Source organism: Wyeomyia smithii, chromosome 1 (assembly GCF_029784165.1).
Source record: "Wyeomyia smithii strain HCP4-BCI-WySm-NY-G18 chromosome 1, ASM2978416v1, whole genome shotgun sequence".
NCBI lineage: Eukaryota > Metazoa > Arthropoda > Insecta > Diptera > Culicidae > Wyeomyia > Wyeomyia smithii.
This window is the reverse complement of record NC_073694.1, coordinates 188,554,454-188,576,212: the sequence shown is the minus strand read 5'-3', so window position 1 is coordinate 188,576,212 and position 21,759 is coordinate 188,554,454. Positions and strand designations below refer to the sequence as shown.

The 21,759-nt window shown below is 40.1% G+C and overlaps 1 protein-coding gene across 1 annotated transcript; it reads left to right on the top strand.

Moving 5' to 3' along the window:
* The first annotated feature begins 5,972 nt into the window (after window positions 1-5,972).
* LOC129717408 (uncharacterized) lies at window positions 5,973-9,953 on the top strand. Its single transcript, XM_055667293.1, has one exon. The coding sequence runs from the start codon at window positions 5,973-5,975 to the stop codon at window positions 9,951-9,953; it is 3,981 nt and encodes a 1,326-aa protein (XP_055523268.1).
* Window positions 9,954-21,759: the final 11,806 nt, after the last annotated feature.

Genomic DNA, 21,759 nt, shown 5'->3' with positions numbered 1-21,759 from the left:
ATGGGTAAAATATTCGCATTACAGTCTCGCTGCTATTTTTTAGTAAGAATACATATTTTGTGTGTTTTTTGCGTACGAAACGTTCGTTCCGTAAGAGCGTGTGCATTTGACCTTAAGTTTCAATTTGTATGACTACTGCGATCTGAATAGCAATACCTAAGTAATTATTTAGATTAAACCTTAGGGTGTCCGTCTTTACCTACTTTCCCCTATTCACGAAAACCTACCGCTGAATAGCAGTATTGCCTTACATTGCCCGCACCAGCGATTCAACATCATCCGGCGGTGCTGGACGTCGAAATTGTAATAATAATTTTTTCAATCGAGAGCATACCAGTCTGGGTGCAGCACTTCTGCAAATTCATGCTTCCGATCGGAGGCTTGCATCTTTCATCATCAGGGCAGGTCCAATAGCGAAGGACATGACCATGCAGCCGATACCAGCGCCGATGCCGTGCTCCGACTGGATTTTGTGTCCAATTTGATCGCTGGATTTCCTACGTGCAAGTGAATCAGCATCACAAAACAAACACTACGCGAACACGACAAAAACCCGCAAACGCAGCAGCAAAAAAGCTGAGTCCGGAGAGGCACGAACGGTCAAGTTTTTTTCACTTGCACAGGAACTATTTCTAACAAACGAAACACAGATTTAATAAAAACAAGTTCCTAGCGCACGATCAAAACAAAACTTCTTTTTTCTTCCCGTTCCCGTTGGTCGAAATTTGACATCACCAAGCAGCGTTGCCGGTGCTATTAATGTTTTGACTGGCTGTCGTGCAGGGGGGATCTATCTGTCAAACATCGTGTAACCAACATATTCGGCAACATGGTGTTTGTTTTGGTTTTTGTTCTTTTTGGTTATGAAATTGATAGATGTGAAATATTAAAGAATTGGAACGTTTTTTTTTATCAAAACTCGAGAAACCGCGGAAAACTTTTATGAATGTGTTGTGTAGTGATTTTTTCCTCATTATCGTTCATAGTTACAAACGTCACGGACCAACAAACGTCATGGACTCGATTTTTTTTATGATCTCGCCATAGACTTCTAAGGTTATGTCGTCCGCAAAGTCAACAATCACCACTCCGGGAGGGAGCTTAAGTTTCAACACACTGTCATACATGACACTCCACATCACCTGGCCCAGGATAGAACCAACCGTTTCTGCTGTTGGTACAATTATCGCCGATGTTAGCCAGATCCACGTTGAGCTTTGCCAAAGCTTCCAAACAAAATCCGGCCCCCGCTTCGTACAGCGACTTTCCCACTCGACAGCCTAAGCGTTGAGGTTGCCTGTGACAACCGGCGGCGTTCGGCCCGTCAATTCCATTGACGGTTGGTCGATCATCTGGGTGAACCTTTCGATTGACCAACGCGGCGGAGCATGGCATAGGAAGGTACCCAGGGGACATACTGACCGACCGACCTCTAGTCTGGTCATCTTCAGGGCTTTGTTTTTCTCCTCTAGGTGGACTTTTATGGTGGGTACCTGGGTCCCAGCTGGGCCCTTACGAAGGTGGATGGCCTCGGTGGTAACTACTATTCCCTACTGCTTTTCGAAGGCTTGTGCAATGTCGCACTCTTCAGTAATCTCGTTCAGGTTCTTAAGCTGGAGAGTCACCACCTGGGTGAGCGCTCAAACTTACACGCCCTCGCTAAGCGACGCTTTTTGGGCTACCGTCTTATAAGTAGAGCCCTTTCCCTTTGTCCCTTTGCGGAGTTTCAGGATCACTTCACCGGCACGGAACTGTTCAATAAATTAGCTGTAAAGTAAAAAAAAGAGAGTCGGAACGCAGTTCAAATTCATGACTCATCAGAAATGATCTATATCTATATACGCAAGATCACACACCAATTGATAATAAACAACTAGAATAAAACCTTATAAAACCTCTCTGCATTTATTTCTTGAATCTCGTCGGTACCCTTCTGGACAATAGTATACGTTTAAGATGTTGATCATTTTTGGCACTCCACCGGCATCAACACACACAACGGACGTAGGCTCTCGGCACAACTGCTCACAGTCGCCATTTTCATTTCTCCTACAGCATCCATATCGCCATTCGCAGTGCTCTCCCTGATCGTTGACGTACGAACCTTGTCCTGCGAGAATCTCAACGGCACAAATTACCACAAAAATTAGAAATAACTTCATAGTATTGTACGTGAACCGTGACTAGTTAAAACACCAACTTGCACGATCCTCGTCTAGTCAAACGGTAGCCTTCGCGGCAATTTGGTGCCACCAGAATATGCCTCGTGCCGGGCAACGCTTGCGTGGGTTCACAAACAATCTTCGGGATGTTGCAAAGCCGATTGCACAACGCCGGAAATGCACGATCAAACTGACAGCATTGATAGATCCACCGGCAATCCATTGCGGCTTCTTGAAGCTGTGCTGCAGCAGCAGCCAACAAAACAAACCCGATTAACACCACCGCTAGCCGCATTTTCGGACTGATACTGATACGGATGACCTGAAAAAGCGTGATAAGACCTCCGTGTGAGCATTCGAATTTGGTGGTAGCAGGCGATAATAACTGTCTGCGTTTTCTCAGTTCGAACATATTATTTCGTTTCAATACCAGTGCAAACGAGTGACTTTGTTACATTGTTACTGTCGATCGAGTGATCAAGAGCAAGAAATCACTGATTCGTTCAATTTGCAACCGAGCGTCTTCATTACAATGTTATATTACAGACTAGGAAAAAATCTAACTTATGGCGTTTATGGAAACTCTAGAAAACCATTTCCTCCCCCGAATCCGGCTATGAAAGTAACAAAGTATCGAAAAAATCTTGCAAACACACAGTTAATAATCGAAAGCCATAGAAACAACGAAAAAATGGCTGCATACATCTTAAACAATAGAACTGCATGATAGCAGTACAATGCAATTTTATTTAATTCGTCCTACAAATTGATTCAACTGAAATCGCATTGCACGCGATAACCCTGTTCATCAGTCGGAAAGGACACAAAAATGTGTGAGTTCGTGTTGATTGAACCCAAGTACGCGTGGTGACATCGCTGCAAGACCATCGGACCTTCAAAACAAAACAAAAAACAAATCGATGCTCGTGAACAGCCGAGTCTCGCATCCACATTTCGATTAAATTTTACTATTATGGAGAAGATATTGATATTTGCTCTCGAACAATGATTGGATTGTTTCCATTATCACCGGCAATCATCGATGCCTGTAGCATTCAAAGTGGACATAGCGCAGCCCGAGCGAATCGAAATTAGCAGTTTCATGCTTGGTTCAGAAGTGACCACACTGTCAAACGAACCGAACAACAACCGGCTGTAGAATGCTCATCTTTCAGAAGCGTCCGAGCTTGTTTCGTCTGACAGCTGTACACAGAAAAAACACTCATATGAAATTCAACCCTAAAATCTAATAGATGGCATCTCTTTAGCATTACTGAGTTATTTTAAGCATCCAAGAAAAGTTTGAAGCATAATTTTTTGAATGTAAATATTTTATTCGTGCATCCAAAAGCTCCATAACATGAGCCATTGTCTGATGCTGACTTTTTCAATTATCGTTTAACCAGGAGCTATCGACAGAGAGACGAACAAATGTGATGCCGACAGATGCAACACATCAAGCGCTGCATTTTCCGACCCTATGAAGAGCTTCACGGCAAACTAAATGCGTTGCGATGACACGGATTGTGCTTTGGATTATAAATGCTGCAAATTTATCGAGATTGAAACTACAAATAGCTACTGTGTTTTGTTTCTTGTAGGATCTCGAACCAAAAGCTATAGAATGAACCGCAGCTTAAAAGTGCAAACAAGGTGCATTTGTTTCTTAACGACAGCAGAGCAGTCTCAGACGAGAACGATCACGAGAATGTTTGTATGGTTTCCTAAGCTCAGTGTAATTACCAATAACATCGGTCAACACAGGTATTGCTATCGAGAAAGCAACCATAAAGTGGGTTTACGTCAATTTATTCAGCCGTTGTATATGAAATGTTGTTTTCCTACTGGCAGGCAATTTAAATAACCTTAGATATGATTTATTCCCGTCAGAGTCAACTTCTAATAACCTCTTCTACGCAAAGGACAGCAAACACAGTTTGTTTTAAAAGCCGCACACACCTGTACGGGTCAGCAGAGAGACACGAAATGTCAGACTTTTCACAGTACAAAGGTGTTATGTTTTGTACAACTGAGCAGATTTTCAATACTTTAACAGTAAATTAAAGGTTCTTGAAGTGGCTTTGCAGGAAAAATAATAAAATGCAGATTTAGTTTGAGCTTGATTACAAAGCATTACTGCGGTCCAACTTCCTTGTTACGCTTCTAATACCTGGCTTGTATCTGACTCACTTTCAGACATTTTCAATTGATTAACATTAGTGTTACGTCAGAGACGAAACGCCCCTAGAAGTCACAACACCTCTGGAGCCGCTGTCTACATTATCGACGGCTGATCGGACGTGGCCTGTCATCGGATGGGATCAAGGGAACTTGCGTGTCATTCTAGCAAGGGATCTGGGCGAGTTTCATCTTGGTGAGTTAGGAGGATCCAGCGAGTTTGTGCGCAACTTTAAAATTATTTGCAATTTTTCTACTTTATAAAATTAAAATACATTCACTTAATAATTAAAGTTCGGGTGAGGAATTGTACTTAAAATTAATATTACAAATTATCTAGTAGCTAATGCGATTGCTTATTACTAGGAACGGCAAAGCTTAACCTAAAGCTGAAATATAACCAGGTATAAAACGTGGTGAACAGAATTGGAGGCACTAAATGTAAGCGAAATTTGTAATTTTAAGAAAACTATCATCAAAAGTTTTTTGTATTAAAGGATATTTTAACCAACCAAAAATCCCTGTGGTGGTTTAAAATTCAGAAACATCCATTCAGCTGGTTTAACCAACAAATTAAAATATCATTTACCGGTGGTGATGTCGGAGCCAATCATGAGCAAAACCAAAAGAAGTGGAGCGAAAGCTAGCTCAGGTAAGCACCTGGAGTCTTTCCCCAGTGCTCAGCCAGGAGAGCAAAACCCCTCTCGAGATGCCCTTGAACAAATGTTAATCCCACTGAAACAAATGTTTAATAATAAAAAACCTCAAAGTGACAAAGTAATTAGTTCGACCCCTAACCCCTTTAACCTTGAGCAAAAAACTACACCTGTGGCCCAAAGCAGTTGTGGCGTATGTGATAAGCCAGATAATATGCGTATGGTCCAATGTGACATCTGCGACGTTTGGCACCACTTTTCGTGCGTGGGCGTATCAGAAGATATTGCTCACAGCAGCTGGGATTGTTTAAAATGCGGTAATGCGAAAACAACCAGAGGCAAATCGAAATCCAATCGGAAGGTTACAACGCGAGTAAGATCATCCCCCGTGAAACGTAGAAAGGCTGTGCGAGTCACTAATGCGAAAGGTAATAGAAAAGTTTCGGCGAGTAAAAAACTAAGCAATGCTACCGATGAAGTCGATGAAGTCGATGTAATACGCAATGATATTTCGGTTGTGATGAATAATAGAAATACAGCACCAGCAGCAACGTCGATTCCCAAGGCCGAGTCTATTGTATCAGCCACCTCATTCAAGTCAACCAAGGCACGTTTGGATCTAGAACTGAGGCAAATTGAAGCCGAGGAGAAATTAATGCTCGAAGAAATGAAACGTAAGCGCGATTTAGTAAACAAGAAATTTGCTATTATGAAAGATATTACCGATTTGGATTGTCGTGCTGAGTCTACCTCTGATCATCAGAAGGGCCGGATTAGAGTGCAGGACTGGTTAAATAATCGTGAGAATTGCCGGAGTGAACGGAGCTCGGTGGTGAAAGATCACAGCATTTACAGATCCAAAAGCAAACTAGAATCCGAATGCTCGAGAGAAGAGGATCTGTGCGACGATATACCGTATGATGAGAATCTCAGCGGAGAGAAATCATCCAACCGATTTGAGAGTGAAGAGAGCGATATGGATTTAGACTCTTTTAATTGGAACAGTGCGTCACAGCGCAAATCATCAAAACAACAATCCTCGATAATGCCAGAAGGCGGGTGCAGACAGCGTTCTGTGGCAGAACGGCAAGGCTCCCTACGCTGCAACAAGCGATTATCAAGAGATGAAATTGCAGCGCGCCAAGTCGTTACACGAGAGTTACCAAAATTTAACGGTAATCCGGAGGATTGGCCGATGTTTTTGTCAACATATGAAAATACCACTGTGATGTGTGGCTACACTGAGGCAGAAAATATGATCCGATTAAGAACCAGCCTTAAAGGTGACGCTTATAACGCCGTTCGAAGTTTTCTACTGCGACCCGAGACAGTAAAAAAGGCAATGGATGCATTGAAATTGCGTTTTGGTAGACCAGAAGTCATAATCGAACACTTGAAGGAGAAAATTGTGGCGATGCCTAGCATAAAGCCAGACGCGCTGGAAAAGCTCGTTGAATTTGCACTCGAGGTGCAAAATCTTTGCGCCACAATTGAGGCTAATGATGAGGCCGAATATATGTGGGATACCACCCTAATCAGAGAATTCGTGAGTAAGTTGCCACCGCAAATTAAACTCGATTGGGCACGGTACAAAAGAAAGTTGCCGACGATAAAGCTAGCTACTTTCAGTAGATGGATATATCGATTAGCAGAAGATGTGAATGTAGTTTTCAGCTCTCAGAGTCGAGTAAGCAAACACCAGGAGTGTCGTGCAGGTCGTAAGGAACGGTATATGAACACTCATTCAGATATAACATCCCAATATGAAAACAAGCCCACACCGATAGCACAGAGCAATCCTTCGGTAGGCGTATCAAAGAGTGAAGGAAAACCTTGCCCAGTTTGCAAAGGTACATGCAGGAACCTTGGAAAATGTCCACGATTCCAGGAGCTGTCATACGAAGCCAGATGGACGACTGTTCGTGGCTTCAACTATTGCCGGAAATGCTTGCAGCAACACAAGGGTGGCTGTAATCCTGGAGTTTGCGGTAAAAACGGGTGCACCTTTAAACATCATGTTCTGCTTCATAAGGATTTGATTGTTTCCGCAAGTACGAGTAGCGGTGTGGTAAATCGCAATGAGGAACGCAATATTCACACACATCAGTCTTGTACCACTCCGGGATCGTTCCGTTACCTGCCAGTAACTTTGTTCGGGAATGGAAAGCAGGTGCAATGCCATGCATTTTTAGATGATGGATCGGAACTGACGCTCATAGATCAAGATCTAGCCAGAGAATTAAAAGTAGGTGGAGATATTCGCCCACTTTGTCCTAAATGGACGGGAGGTACGCACCGTTACGAGTCTGACTCTCAAAGTGTTAACGTTGAGGTGTGTGGGCGCGAAGGTAAGAGGTGGTTTCTTCAGGATGTACGAACGGTAGCGGAATTACAATTACCTTATCAATCTTTGAACATGGATGAACTGTGCGCAAAATATAAATATTTGCAAGGAATACCCGTTGATTCTTATTCAGACGTTCGTCCACGAATATTGATTGGCCTGAGGCACGCTAATCTCATGTTAGTACGCAAAAGTCGAGAGGGAAAAATCGGTGACCCAATCGCTGTTAAAACCAATCTTGGCTGGACGGTGTATGGTGGTTGGACAACGGAGAACGCATCAAATATAGTTAGTCACTCTTACCACATTTGCACTTGTACTGGGGATAACGTGCGAGATTTAAATCAAACAGTGAAAGATTATTTTTCTTTGGACAGTTTGGTTGTCAAACCGAGTCAGACCAGATTGTCGAAAAACGATGAACGCGCGATGCTTCTCCTCGAATCCCGTACCCGCTTTGATGGACAACATTATGAAACCGGATTGTTGTGGTGCTCTGATAAGACCCGTCTACCGGATAATAAACCAGTTGCAGTCCGGCGTTTGAAATGTCTTGAGAAGAGAATGGAAAAGGATGAAGAGTTGGCTAACATTATGAGAAACAAGATTGCGGAGTACATGTCGAAAAATTATATTCGTAAACTGTCGCAACAGGAACTCTCAGAAAAATACGAGCGCGTTTGGTATTTGCCAATTTTTCCGGTTTACAACGTGAACAAGCCAGGAAAAGTAAGAATGGTATGGGATGCAGCTGCTGAGGCCTACGGAACATCTTTGAACTCAGTGCTTCTTACTGGACCCGACCAGCTGGCTTCTTTGGTGGGCATTCTCTATCAGTTTCGGGAGCACCAAATAGGAATTTGTGCCGATATCCGCGAAATGTTCCACCAGGTGAAAATTGTTCCTGAAGACCAACACTGCCAGCGTTTTTTATGGCGCGATCACGCCAGTCAGAGCGAGCCGGATACCTACATCATGCAGGTGATGACTTTCGGAGCATGCTGTTCACCAGCCACGGCGCAATTCGTGAAGAATAAAAACGCCGACCGATTTGCTGAAGAATATCCAGAAGCAGTTGCCGTCATCAAGAATAATCATTATGTGGACGACATGGTTGTGAGCGTGGAAACGGAAGATGAAGCAGTCAGCCTAGCGGAAGCGGTTCAGTTTATTCACAAGCAGGGCGGATTTGAAATCCGCAATTGGGTGTCAAACTCACCGCTAGTGCTTACGAAGATGAATGAAAGGGCATCAACAGAAAAGGATTTAATTATTCCTGGAGAGCTGGCGAGTCAAAAGATCCTTGGAATGTGGTGGGATACGTATGATGATGTTTTTAAGTATAAAATAGGCTGGACGAGGTTCGATCAACCCCTACTAAATGGAAGCCGTTGTCCCACTAAAAGGGAGATTCTACGGACATTAATGTCGATTTACGACCCAGTTGGTCTCATAGATCATTTCCTGATTATGTTGAAAATTCTTCTCCAAGAAGTGTGGCGCGCTGGTGTCCAGTGGGATGGAAAGATTCCAGCAAACTTGTTCGACAGATGGCGTAATTGGCTACGTTTACTTCCAACATTAGAACAGCTGCGTATTCCTAGACGCTATCAGCAAGTACTACCATTACGGAAAGCTGATGCTATCGATTTGCACGTATTCGTTGATGCTAGTGAAAACGCCATGTCAGCAGTCGTGTTCTTGCGGTTTGTGATAGATACAAAAGTAGACTGTTCTCTGGTTGCGGCCAAGACTCGCGTTGCTCCGCTCAAATACATCTCCATCCCACGTTTGGAACTTGAAGCGGCAGTTTATGGTTGCAGATTAGCGAAAACTGTTTTACAAAATCTTTCGCTGGAGGTGTCGAAGCGGACGTTCTGGACGGACTCTCGAAATGTTTTATGTTGGTTGCGGTCTGATCACAAAAGATACAGCGCTTATGTTGGATCGCGTGTGAGTGAATTGTTAGAATCAACAGATATTTGTGAATGGAGATGGGTACCGAGCAAGCTCAATGTAGCGGACGACGGAACAAGATGGCGAGACCAGCCTGACTTATCATCTACAAGCAGGTGGTTTAAAGGAGCTGAATTTTTAACGCAAGAAGAAGGAACATGGCCGTGTCTACCGTTAAAGTCTATTTCGACAGAAGCAGAGATGAGATCCAATGTGTTGTTTCATTGCCACGCGTCTGAGCAGATAATCAACATAAGCAGGTTTTCTAACTGGCGATGTCTGTTGGGGGCCACCGCATATGTCATCCGATTTTGTTCAAAACTTCTTCGTCGTGTCAGCAAAGATTTTCCAGTTTCTGGGCCATTATCGCGTGAAGAGTTACGAAGAGCCGAGGAATATCATTACCGCCAAGCTCAGCAAGACTCATATCAAGACGAAGTTGCAACGTTGAGAGCGGCAAGCACAACAACCAAGCAAATTTCAAAGTCTAGTGCCTTGTACAAACTAAGCCCATTCATAGATAACGTCGGTGTAATGAGGATGAAGGGCAGAACAGGTGTATGTGCCTATCTTCACAGTGATGCGAAAAACCCAGTGATTTTACCGCCAAACCATCAAATTACATCGCTGCTGTTAATTTACTACCACGAGAAATAAATGCATCGTAATTATGAGATCGTAGTCAATGAAGTACGCCAAAAATATAGCATTTTTCGCCTGAGAAAAACACTCTCAAAAATCCGTCGCAACTGCCAATGGTGCAAAAACAGAAATGCTACTCCTGTACCACCGGAAATGGCTGATCTCCCGCCGGCTAGACTATCTGTCTATACTCGGCCATTTGCTCATGTTGGGGTCGACTACTTTGGTCCAATCGAGGTACTTGTGGGCCGAAAAATCGAGAAGAGATGGGGAGTTTTATTTACCTGTTTGACGACAAGAGCCGTCCATGTTGAAGTAGCTCACACTCTAACAACAAGCTCATGCATAATGGCAATTAAAAACTTTATGGCACGAAGGGGTACGCCTGTTAGCTTCTACAGCGACCAAGGCACCAACTTTGTGGGTGCTAATCGAACGCTACAACAGATATATCAGGCTGTTAACCAAGAACAGTTAATGCGTGAATTCACCACCCCTTCAACAGCGTGGCAATTTAACCCACCGGCTTCCCCCCACATGGGTGGGTGCTGGGAGAGACTCGTGGGATCAGTAAAACGCAATTTGACTGAAATTCTTCACTTGCGGCGACCAACAGATGAAGAGCTTAGAAATGCATTAACGGAAATAGAAGGTGTTCTTAACAGCCGACCTCTAACTCATGTTCCTATTGACGACGAGGCAGCTCCCGCATTAACGCCCAACCACTTCCTGTTAGGATCTACCGATGGATCCAAACCGTTGACAACAATCGAATCTGACACTGCAGCGCTACGACGTGGCTGGCCGACTTCTCAGTGGCTAGCTAATCTCTTTTGGAAACGTTGGATCAAAGACTATCTGCCTGAAATAACTCGGCGTTCTAAGTGGCACAAAAAGGTGAAACCTCTGCAAGAAGGGGACATAGTGGTCATCGTGGATCATGAGCATCCTAGAAATTGTTGGCCAAAAGGAAAAGTCATTGGGGTATCAAGCAGCGGAGGTCAAACCCGCAAGGCAACTGTTCAGACTGCTAACGGAGTGTACGAGCGACCGACCGTTAAACTGGCGGTGTTGGACGTACGGCGCAAGTAGAAGTAAGCTGGAGCCGGAAGACCTGGTCCGCATACCGGAGGGGAGTGTTACGTCAGAGACGAAACGCCCCTAGAAGTCACAAAACCTCTGGAGCCGCTGTCTACATTATCGACGGCTGATCGGACGTGGCCTGTCATCGGATGGGATCAAGGGAACTTGCGTGTCATTCTAGCAAGGGATCTGGGCGAGTTTCATCTTGGTGAGTTAGGAGGATCCAGCGAGTTTGTGCGCAACTTTAAAATTATTTGCAATTTTTCTACTTTATAAAATTAAAATACATTCACTTAATAATTAAAGTTCGGGTGAGGAATTGTACTTAAAATTAATATTACAAATTATCTAGTAGTTAATGCGATTGCTTATTACTAGGAACAGCAAAGCTTAACCTAAAGCTGAAATATAACCAGGTATAAAACGTGGTGAACAGAATTGGAGGCACTAAATGTAAGCGAAATTTGTAATTTTAAGAAAACTATCATCAAAAGTTTTTTGTATTAAAGGATATTTTAACCAACCAAAAATCCCTGTGGTGGTTTAAAATTCAGAAACATCCATTCAGCTGGTTTAACCAACAAATAGAATCAATATTAATACAATTGTTCCAGCAAATTAAATTAGGAAAACCAAGCCTGGAACAACAACGTATTTCCTAGGGATTTTCTCTTCATGTTAACACGAACACCAGAACAATATCACCCGGTTGTACCTACCCATTACTCACGCAGCCAGAGTAATGCTTTCCCAATCAAATCCCATTACACTCGCTGCAGCGAAGGATTGCAATCAGCTTTTCCCTTTCAAATCTGACCACCTTTCTGGTTTACGGCGAGCACGTGTTCATCTCGTTATCGAGATCTCTTCTCCACGAGCAATCACGTGGTGAGTTTGAGGGGTTAAACAAAGTGCAACACTATCCGGGCACATTCGCATTTCATTTATCCTCCCTTGTCGGAATCAGAGATTATTTTCTCACACGTATATGTTTTCCTGGTTATTGGTACCAACAATAGCCCCTGTTTAGTTTTTCATGGTCTGAAGGGTTCATTTATATGTTTTATTTCAGCAAAACAATCAACGTTCTACCATAAACGGGAGTGTTATATCCTGTCACGTTCAGTTGAACGTTTGTTTCTATTAAAAATCCAGTCCAATAACGTTTGATAACAGATCAAACACTTCCATTCGTGTTTTCTGGTTTTACACCGTGTAAGTACACGCGAATTTCCAATGCCTCTATTTAGATTTTGACACTTTCACTTCGGGTTTCAAGATGGCCTCCAAATGAAAGAAGCAATAGTTAAAAGAGTCGAATTCATCTATCACTCATGTTTATTTTGTTTTGGTCATTATCGCCATCGTTATTTTCATGTCCATCTCGCAAATGGGCTGAAAAAACATATACCTGACACTTTACCACGTGGAACGAGAGCCAAAACAAGCCAGTTTTGACACATACGTGTGAATGTGAATGTGTTGCTAACTGCCAACAGTACACCCTCCTTTTTCGGGTGTAGTCCGGGACAGAAAAGTGTAGTCAGAGACAGAAACTTTTTCCCGAAAGTGAAATAAAACATTTACGGTGTCAAAAGTGTAGTCCGAGTGTGGCTGTACCGGGAAAACAAAAACGACATTAACCTCACAGTTGAACCAAATTTACATGGACGAGTCTTTCCCAAAGCATGCGTATTTAAATTTTGTTACATACAACGTTGTAATGCACTGAAACAAACTCACTAACACAGTTAAAACTCAGAATATATTTCATTCATTCAATGATTACGTTTACCCAATTTCTGCACTGCCATATCAACCAGTTCCTGTTCAGACGGGTTCAGTGGTGGCAACTCCGGCCAATTCGGTGGCAGCGAGGGAAGTGATGGTAGCCCACCAAGATCCAGACCTCCAGTTTCTAGCAAGATTGCCACAATCACGCTTATTAGGTTGACATTCGTAGTCTTGTCGATTGTACCGTTGAAGCTCAAATCAACATTGATGATATCGCCAAGATTATTGTTCGACACCTGGACTGGGTCGGAGGAAACCAGGCAACAGCAGAAACCCAGCAAGGCGATACCAAGAGTCGTAAGTGCGATTTTCATGGTTGTGCTTTCCTAATTCCAAACTGTGACCGATGGCTTCAATGAATTCAGCTGCTCAACTGATTGCAAGTTCCCTTTGGAGACCTTGTTTTATACGAACCAGGTAGTGGACCTTATCATGATGCAGAAACAATATCAGTAAATCAGTAATTCTGACGCAACTGCGTTAGCGGAAATAAGAAGCCTTTTAGTTATCGTGTGTAACCGCGTGTTTTCTGGATCATACAGCATATAATTATAATCGTCCTGAAATGTTTCAACGTTACTGTAGAGTACTTGAAAATCAAACGGTAAAACGGCTTCAAATAATTAAACTAAAAATTACTTCATTTCTGTTCTTTGAACTTGCTCAACACTTCGAACTTTTGTTGTAAATACAGTGAGTTGCAATTGCAATTTGCAATGTTTTTCAACATATTTTTTTATATTTTTTAATAATACTTTATTATGATTGGATACTTTTGCATCTGTGGTCTCAGGCTACCTGCCATCAATTGTTTTCCTCACGTTACAATTCAAAAGTCATACAATTCAAGTCATAGTCAACACACAGTACGAAATACATCTCTCCAGGGTATCATAATTGCCGATAATTGACAGGAATAAATAACAAGGCTCAGTAGAGAGTAGAGTTATCGAAAAAATAAGCTAAAATATGCTATAACTTTGTAAGGAAAAGTCTTGGAGATGTGTGATTGTCAACAAAAGTGTGTATTTTGTATGCCCAAATGCTTCTTTAGAACAACGTTTTCTTGTGAAATGTAACTAACAAAAGTGCAAATAATTAACTTTTAGATAAATTTTATAGAAAATACTCTGTAACTCTGTACCCAATGAAGATAAGAATTTTGTTTATTTAGCAAAGTTTCATATTTTTGCACGTTCTAAAACTTTGCCGACGAAACCATTCCATTATCTCTTAACACAAAAAAGTTAGTATATTTCATATAAGAAAACCTACTGTAATATATGCTCGCCGTACTCTAATATGGATGGATTGGGACAAATGAAACCTAAATAAGTTTATAGTACGTACGTTATAGTAACTTAACTTCAAGGAAGAGTATTGGCATCATGTTTCCACTTGCCTCTTTCTAACCTATACGTTCTTGAAGTTATCGAAAAAGTAAGCTAAAATATTATATAACTTTGTAAGGAAAAGTCCTGGAGATATATGATATTTGGCAAAAATGTGTGTTTTGTGTGCCCCAACAATTCCTCCGAACTAAACTTTCGTGTAAAAATGAACTAACAAAAGTGAAGTACGAAAAACTAACTTTTAAATAAGTTCCATGTAATATACTTTATAACTTTGTACTGAAAAAAGATAGGATTTTTAGGTGTTCAACAAAGTTTCATATTTTTAAATTTTCCACAACTTTTCCGAATAAATCTCGATACAAAAAACGGTTCATTTTGAAAAATGCCTTCAAAATTACCTATTTCAGAAACAGAGAAAAAAAGTTTTTCTGAATATTTTGGAATATATAAAAACCAACTAAAGCTATCATAGTATGTTCACATATGATTGAAAGTTTATTAAATTAGTTTCCTAAAACAGGATGGGTAATAGATTTCAACCCTACAGAGTCAGCCGCAGGCCACATTGAAAATATGCGTAATTTTCCTAATTTTGACCATCAAAAACATTAAATTTAAGCACGTGTAAGCACAGCACCTTGTAGTGTGTCTGAGAGCCCTACTTGTGCCCTTCAAGAATATGTGTTAAAAGTTTGCGGAAAAGTGGCGTTTTGGTAGAAAAAATTGATTAAAAGTTTTCCATTTTTTTGCAATTTTTGAATTTTTGGGTGATTTATCAACAAAGTTTTTCGTATATTTTAGAAATTTGGTTCAAAACACACTGAAAAACGTAAAATTATTAGATTAATTGGTTTTTTAGAATAAACGTTGTTTAAAACATATGTTAAAAGTTTGAGTAAAATTTATATTTTTGTGGAAAAAGATAATTTAAAATTTTTAATTATTCATGTAATTTTTTGGAGTTTTATGTAGACTTATCAACGTATGTCATAGCAATAAGGTTCAAAAATATACTGGAAAAATTTAAAATTAGTATGATTATTCAGTTGTACACACTTCAGTAAAAAAAATAGTTTTTTTCATTTTGTTTGACAAAAAAGTTTCGGAATAAAATAAAAAATGTTTTGGTAATCGAGTCTGACCTGTATTGGAATTTCTACCATCTTATATTTCAGTGAGTATTGTGTTTCCGTTAGTGGGTATTGAGTTTTTGCTGTTTTTAACACCAAAAGTAATATACCCTTAAATGACTTGATTCAGTATGATTTAGGCTGACTTGATTTAGTACGAGTTAGTTGCTTGAATGAGCTAAAAATTTTTGTTTATTTGAGATCCTTTTCTTTCACGAATGTTTTCTCTTTCATGAGACAAAATGGGTTTAAGAAAATTTTATGGGCACATTTTCAAGATAGGTTCATCTTAAAAAAAGTACCATAAAACTATCGTAAAACTCTAATGAAGTTTTATGAAAGTTTCTCATAGGTATTTTGAAAGGGATATTGAGTGCGTTTCAAAACCGCCCCTCAGGCTCATTACACTTATTGATGAAGGAGTTTTATGGAGGACTCTTCAAGTGTTCTTTATTTACTCTTGGGCAGAGCCTGACAAAGTCATTTTCAATTGACAATTATCAGGTTATAGTGACGCTTTGACCCGTCGCTTTCAATTGAAAAATTGTGTATCATTTTCGAGCACTTCGTGAGTCACATGACACACAGTTGAAAGCTCTTGCTGTGATTCTGACAACTGAAGGGCCTTCAATTGATACAAACGCTTTTCAATTGAAAGCGGAGATTATCACTATCACTCTCACATGACGAATCTCAATTGAAAATGGCAATGAGTGCTGACGGAGACAGAAGGCTTCCATACAGTAGATATATAGGAAAGAGGAAGGAAATATTGATCGGAACTTGCGTAACGTATTTATTGGATGCCATTGCCGTTCTAACTACGGCGGTATTAAAAAACTACCATCAGACGACGCGATGCAGTGCTAATTTCAATTGAGACGCTGAAGGAAAGAAATAAGTCTCTTCCTCCGTCACTCTCTCCGTCGATTGAAATAGTCAATAGTTTCATTTGAAATGATCCGAAAGAAGAAAGAGGGAAAGAGAGGAAGAAGTGATTCGTTGATAGTAGCCGGAAGGAATTAAGGGAAAATGAAACTGTTCGAATCGAAATGACAGCGCGATTATATCAGTTTCATTGTTTTGTTTCGAAAATGTAAAGCCCTGCTCTTAGGAACTGTTGATAATAAAAACCACAAGTACTTAAATAAATTTATGATAAAACTCGATAGATTTAGTAATGTTTTGATAAAACTTCTATAAAATATAAATAAAACTAAATCGTATTTGGATTGTTATTTGGGATGTAACGTACTCGAAAATAGCGAAAATCATTCGAATCGAGCTGCACCATGCCATTCCAGGTCATCAAGGCCGGAGCAGATATTGTCGTGGGGCCCTTCTTTTCTTAAAACATTTCGAGGTATGATTTTTGCAAATTGTGAAATGACTTCACGCTGCGGTAGAAGGTGACGAGCAAAAAAGGTCATCACTTTGTTGCATATCTGGCCTAGGATTAGGGGGCCCCCCGAGTCGGTAAGCCCGGGGCATTAAAATCTTGGCCTGCAGGTCTTGAAATTATCTACTTAATACATATTATTCATAATGAATTTTTGGAATACCTGCAATTATGCTTTTGACGTAGAATTACGTCTTACGGTACCATATATAAGGGTACAAATTTAAAGAGGAAAAACATCGACAGCGTCACGAAAATTGTCCACTTTCGAAACTCAGTCAGTTTCCAACGGATTTCCTTCATTTCTATAGCAATCGATTGAAAGCTATGCTATGCGTCTACCAAAATGTGGAAGTGATTTCGTGGTGCTATCTATTGTGCTATTAAAAAATGTAGAGTTTTTCTGAACGCATGTTATGAACAATTAGAGCTGAAACAAGACCTTCTTTTACAGCGCAGCCAACGCTCAAGTATTCAAACGATTTGACCTAACTAGTTCACAAAACATGCCTACCGGAAATTTATCTCTCAGTAGTCACGTATAAAAGCATGCAGAAATTCATTCCTCAATGTTTAACCGATTACTGCGTGGGAGCTGCTTAGCCGCAAGGTTACAGAGTCCGCTTTGTCAAGCGGATGGTCGTGGGTTCGAATCTCTTAGGTAGAATCAGGCCATTCGATGTAAAAATGCACTTTTAAGCATGGGTTTATTCTCAGGCTCTCCACCAGTCACCCTTTCTTTACGCTGATACCATACAGTACCTTTGCGTGACTTCCTCTTAACAAAAAATCAGTCCCTCTTATCAATAAAACTGACCAGAAGGACGCATGACGAAACTTCTCCAGAAATTATAATTGGTGATATTTGGCAGGAGGAACGAGGCTCGGTATAGGAGAACAAATCAGCATGTAAAGGAAGGGTATAGCACCATTACACACAAGCACTGATAAAAAAATAATAATAAGCATGCCACTTCTCAATAGCGGTATTGCTAATAATAAAAGTGTGGGATACAGTAGACACCCGGGTATATCTCAGAATAGATCAACTATTCTGGTCGCAATGAGGAAGTCCATACAGGAAAAAAAACGATTACTGCAGCAAGAGGACAGTTGACTTACACTGGAACTGGTCCAACCCGCAGCCGACAGAATAGTAGCTGGTTTTGATGCAGTAAGACTGAGCAAACGACTTATTCGTTTGCGGCATTCCACAGCAGACGAACCAACCGGCAAACTGCACAGCATTGCTGTTGCTAGCAATGTGTGCGGAGCGGAGAGTAACAAGAAAGCTAGATTTATTCCGTGTCATCGATAAGTGACAATCCAAAATCAATGGTTCTCTTCAAGATGACCAATTAATGCTTCTCTTCAAGGTTACCAATCATTTTTTAAAATAAGAGAAAGTTGAAATAGATTTCTCACCGAAATTAACCATTAAATTGGGTAATCTCAATCGAGTGTATTCTCAAACCCACTACGCAAAAAATTCATTGACCTGAGACAGGCTGTCGCAATTCTAAGTTAACCTTGCGATCGTGTCTAATAAATAACTCTTCAACTATTTTCGTTCGTTAGTCAAGCTTGAAAATTAAAGATTTAGAAGTATACGTGAATACGTACGAATAAAATATTTCTGGTTATCCGAATTGTGGTCATAAGGTCACTATGAAAAAATCCTTTCTTTGGTGCTGATTGTATTACCCTTCACTTCTGCTTTTCAATGTAAGTGTATTTTTTCATCATAAACCCCTTTTTTTCCTTTAATTGTGACAATGAAAGCATAATGTCTAGAAATAAACTGATACATTATATTTTTGAAGAAAATTATTCAATTTTGAGCGGCAGTGTTGCCATATATGTTATTCTCACAAATGAAAAATTAAAGCAGTTTTCAGCAAACGAGTACATTTTGATTTCAAATTTAATATTTTTATCGTATTTCGGGAAAATTTTACACGAAAACACTTACCGCTTCGAGGAATGATGAGCAAAACTCGAGTGATATCATTTTTAAAAAATAAATCTAAATTTTTCGTTGGTGTTAAGACATCCTTCAGGTTTTTTTATATCACCGGATATTTTACATCAATGGAATTTTCTAGAAATTTTACTTTGGAGAAAATCAGTCAAGGAATCCAAACAAAATATCTATTTTGAGAGGCAGTGTTGCCAGCTTTGTTATTTGGGCATTTAGAGAGTGAAATTTTGTTTTTTGCCAAATAAGTAGATTCCAATTTCAAATTTGATTTGATTTATCGTGTTTCTGAGTGTGGCGAGTTGTATGGATATTCCTAAAAATAGTTTTTTTTTAAACATTTTGCAATTTTCAAGTTCTGACTTTAACATTGAAGTAGAAGGTTTATTTTATTGATGGAATTTTCTCTATGACTAGATTCTTCAAACTCAAGTTATCAATTTTTCCTCCTAATTATTTTCAGACTAGCATTGTTCAAAAACAACTTCCAATTTCTAAGATTCGGTAAAATTTTCTAGTTTTCCTTCGGTTATTAGTCCTAAAATGCTTAACATTTGAATAAATCAGAGTATGTTTCACAAAAGTATCGTTTATGAAATTCATTTTGTTTGAGCTTGTTAATTTTGTGTAAAAATAATTACAAGCTGAGTGTCTACATTAGAAAATTGATAACATTCAGGTCTGAGAATGGAAAACTGATAAAATCAAAAATTGGTAGAATGTACTAGATGCGTGGCTCTTGCAGTATACAGCGGACACGAAAGTTGCTGCACGTGAACGAAAGTAGAACTAATTTGTACACTGCTAGTTTGATGATGATGATGATGACATGGATGGTGGAAGGTGAAGCATTTTTTACAGCGCTGCCATCAAATTTTTCATATCCTTGTACGGTGCTGCCATCCACCATCCATTACATATTACATACTATGTGATAACACTATTTCAACAACTGAATTTGACATTTGAAACACAACCTACTGATTTGAAAGTTCAAACTGGTTCTCAAAATACAGTGACTCTAATTTGGACGGGCGATGTCGTATGGCATACTTTGATCCGAATATTTGTGGGCAATGGTCAGAGAAGGTATTTGAAAGAAAACTTCACAACAAAACAGCGAAAAGATCGACATTCTTCGACAGTCCGCAATTCACTGATTTCAGTAAGCACCACAGTAGATTTTAAAGTTTTGTTTTTCTATTATAGCATGTAGAATTCATTAAAAATTTACCGACTCCGGTTATTTATTGTAAAGCATGTATTTTCCGAAATTAGAGCGGCAAACAAGTTTCAAGAACTTTACGAGCTAAAAATAGATGAAATTGAAATGTATGTGAAAACAAAGTCTCGGGTATATCCGAGCCTTTGGCATCCCTATACCGAGTAACAGTGAATGACAGTGAACTCATGTCCTCGGCTCAAATTAATTTGTGCCCGCTGTCAGCAGTAAGATAAAGATGTATGAAAAGAGGCGGTGATATGCTATCTCGTTTACACATGTGGTGAGATGTTAGCCGTTGAAGCATGGCGCGATGCCGAAGGGGTGGATTTACCTTACCATACCTAGCAGTCTAAACCCTTGGTGCGCCGTGCTGTATCGAGAAGTCGACTACTTCTATTCTGATATGATTTTGGGTTATTTACCGCAAAAATCCCAGCTGTAAAACTTTCTCTACCGGGTATTACTGTAACAAAATCAGACAACTCCCAGATTTGTAACTTGGGACGATTGCAGTAAATACGGAAGCACGAACTCATTTCACATATGAATCAATAAAAAATATGAAATTTTCAAGAAAACCAATAAATTTCATTTTCGCTGTTGATCCATCACATTCCAGCGACGTATCCTGCAAACGCCATCCTTAGTTTGATCGATTATGGTTTGGAAAGTCCGAAGTTCACAGAGCGCTAATTGGTCCTTTTTAGCAGCCGATTTATCGCGTCTAGGCGTGTATTACATTCAATTCAATAGGAACGTTTTCGATTCGAATCACACCTTAATCCTGTTTTAAGCTACATATCTGCAAAATCGAACAACTAACTGCAAAATTAATTTATTACCCCATAAAAATGCCCCATTAAGAGCGGCGTCGCAAATCAGGGCGTTTGAAGCCCCTGTCCTATACGATGACTAAGAAATTAAAACCGATAACAGGTGTGGGTGGAGCCTTCACAGGCAAATGTTCTTTCAGCAACTGGCGATGGTGACGCACGAATCAACTGTGATGAAAAAAAAAACCTTTCGGTGTGACCTTTGCTATTTGAGAACCACGAACCTGCCTCTAACGAAACATGTCATAACAAACGACGAATCCTCTGACTTGCAAAAATGTCAATACGATAAATCAACATTGCTGAATAAATGCTGGAAATGTGCTTTGAACTAGTATTTCCCGCGCTATTTAATTAGATTGTGATTATAAAGTATTTCATTAAATTCTCTCGATTCTTAGGCATTTTGCATTTGAGGAACTCGATAATTTTCACCTTTTCAAGCATGAATACACAAAGCCTTGTAATGGTTAGCATACTTTTTACTTATTATGTGATTCTTACATAGAATTGCACTGCCCCGGAAAAAAGATTCATTTGAACAAAATTAAATGTTTCAACAAGAGTTTTAAGAATTTGAGAGAAGGAAAATTCCCCAGTGGTAAATTATTCTTTTCGGATTTTTTATTTCGTTTCAACCTCCAATTGATCAATTAGTCTTCGTCCATGTATTACACGAAACAATTAGAAAGCTTTCGACTCAAATCAGCTACATGCTATCTTCAGACGTCCGATCCTTCCGACGTGCGAAATCGTATTACTAAATGTAAAACAAATTTATGACCCTTGGAAAATACCTATAGAAAGCGGTGTGTCGAGTTGCGGTTTGAAGCCTACCCTATGGAATGAGATGAAGTCGGACCGATAACAAGTATGGGGCTCTCTGGTCAAAGGTCGCTTCAGGAACTGGCGATGGTGACGTATAATATTATTCACTTCGATAGGAAAATTTTCTGTGCAACCTTTGCTATTGGTGCAGCCACGAACCTGCCTCCCAAGGGCGCGCCATATCGCCTATCGAACG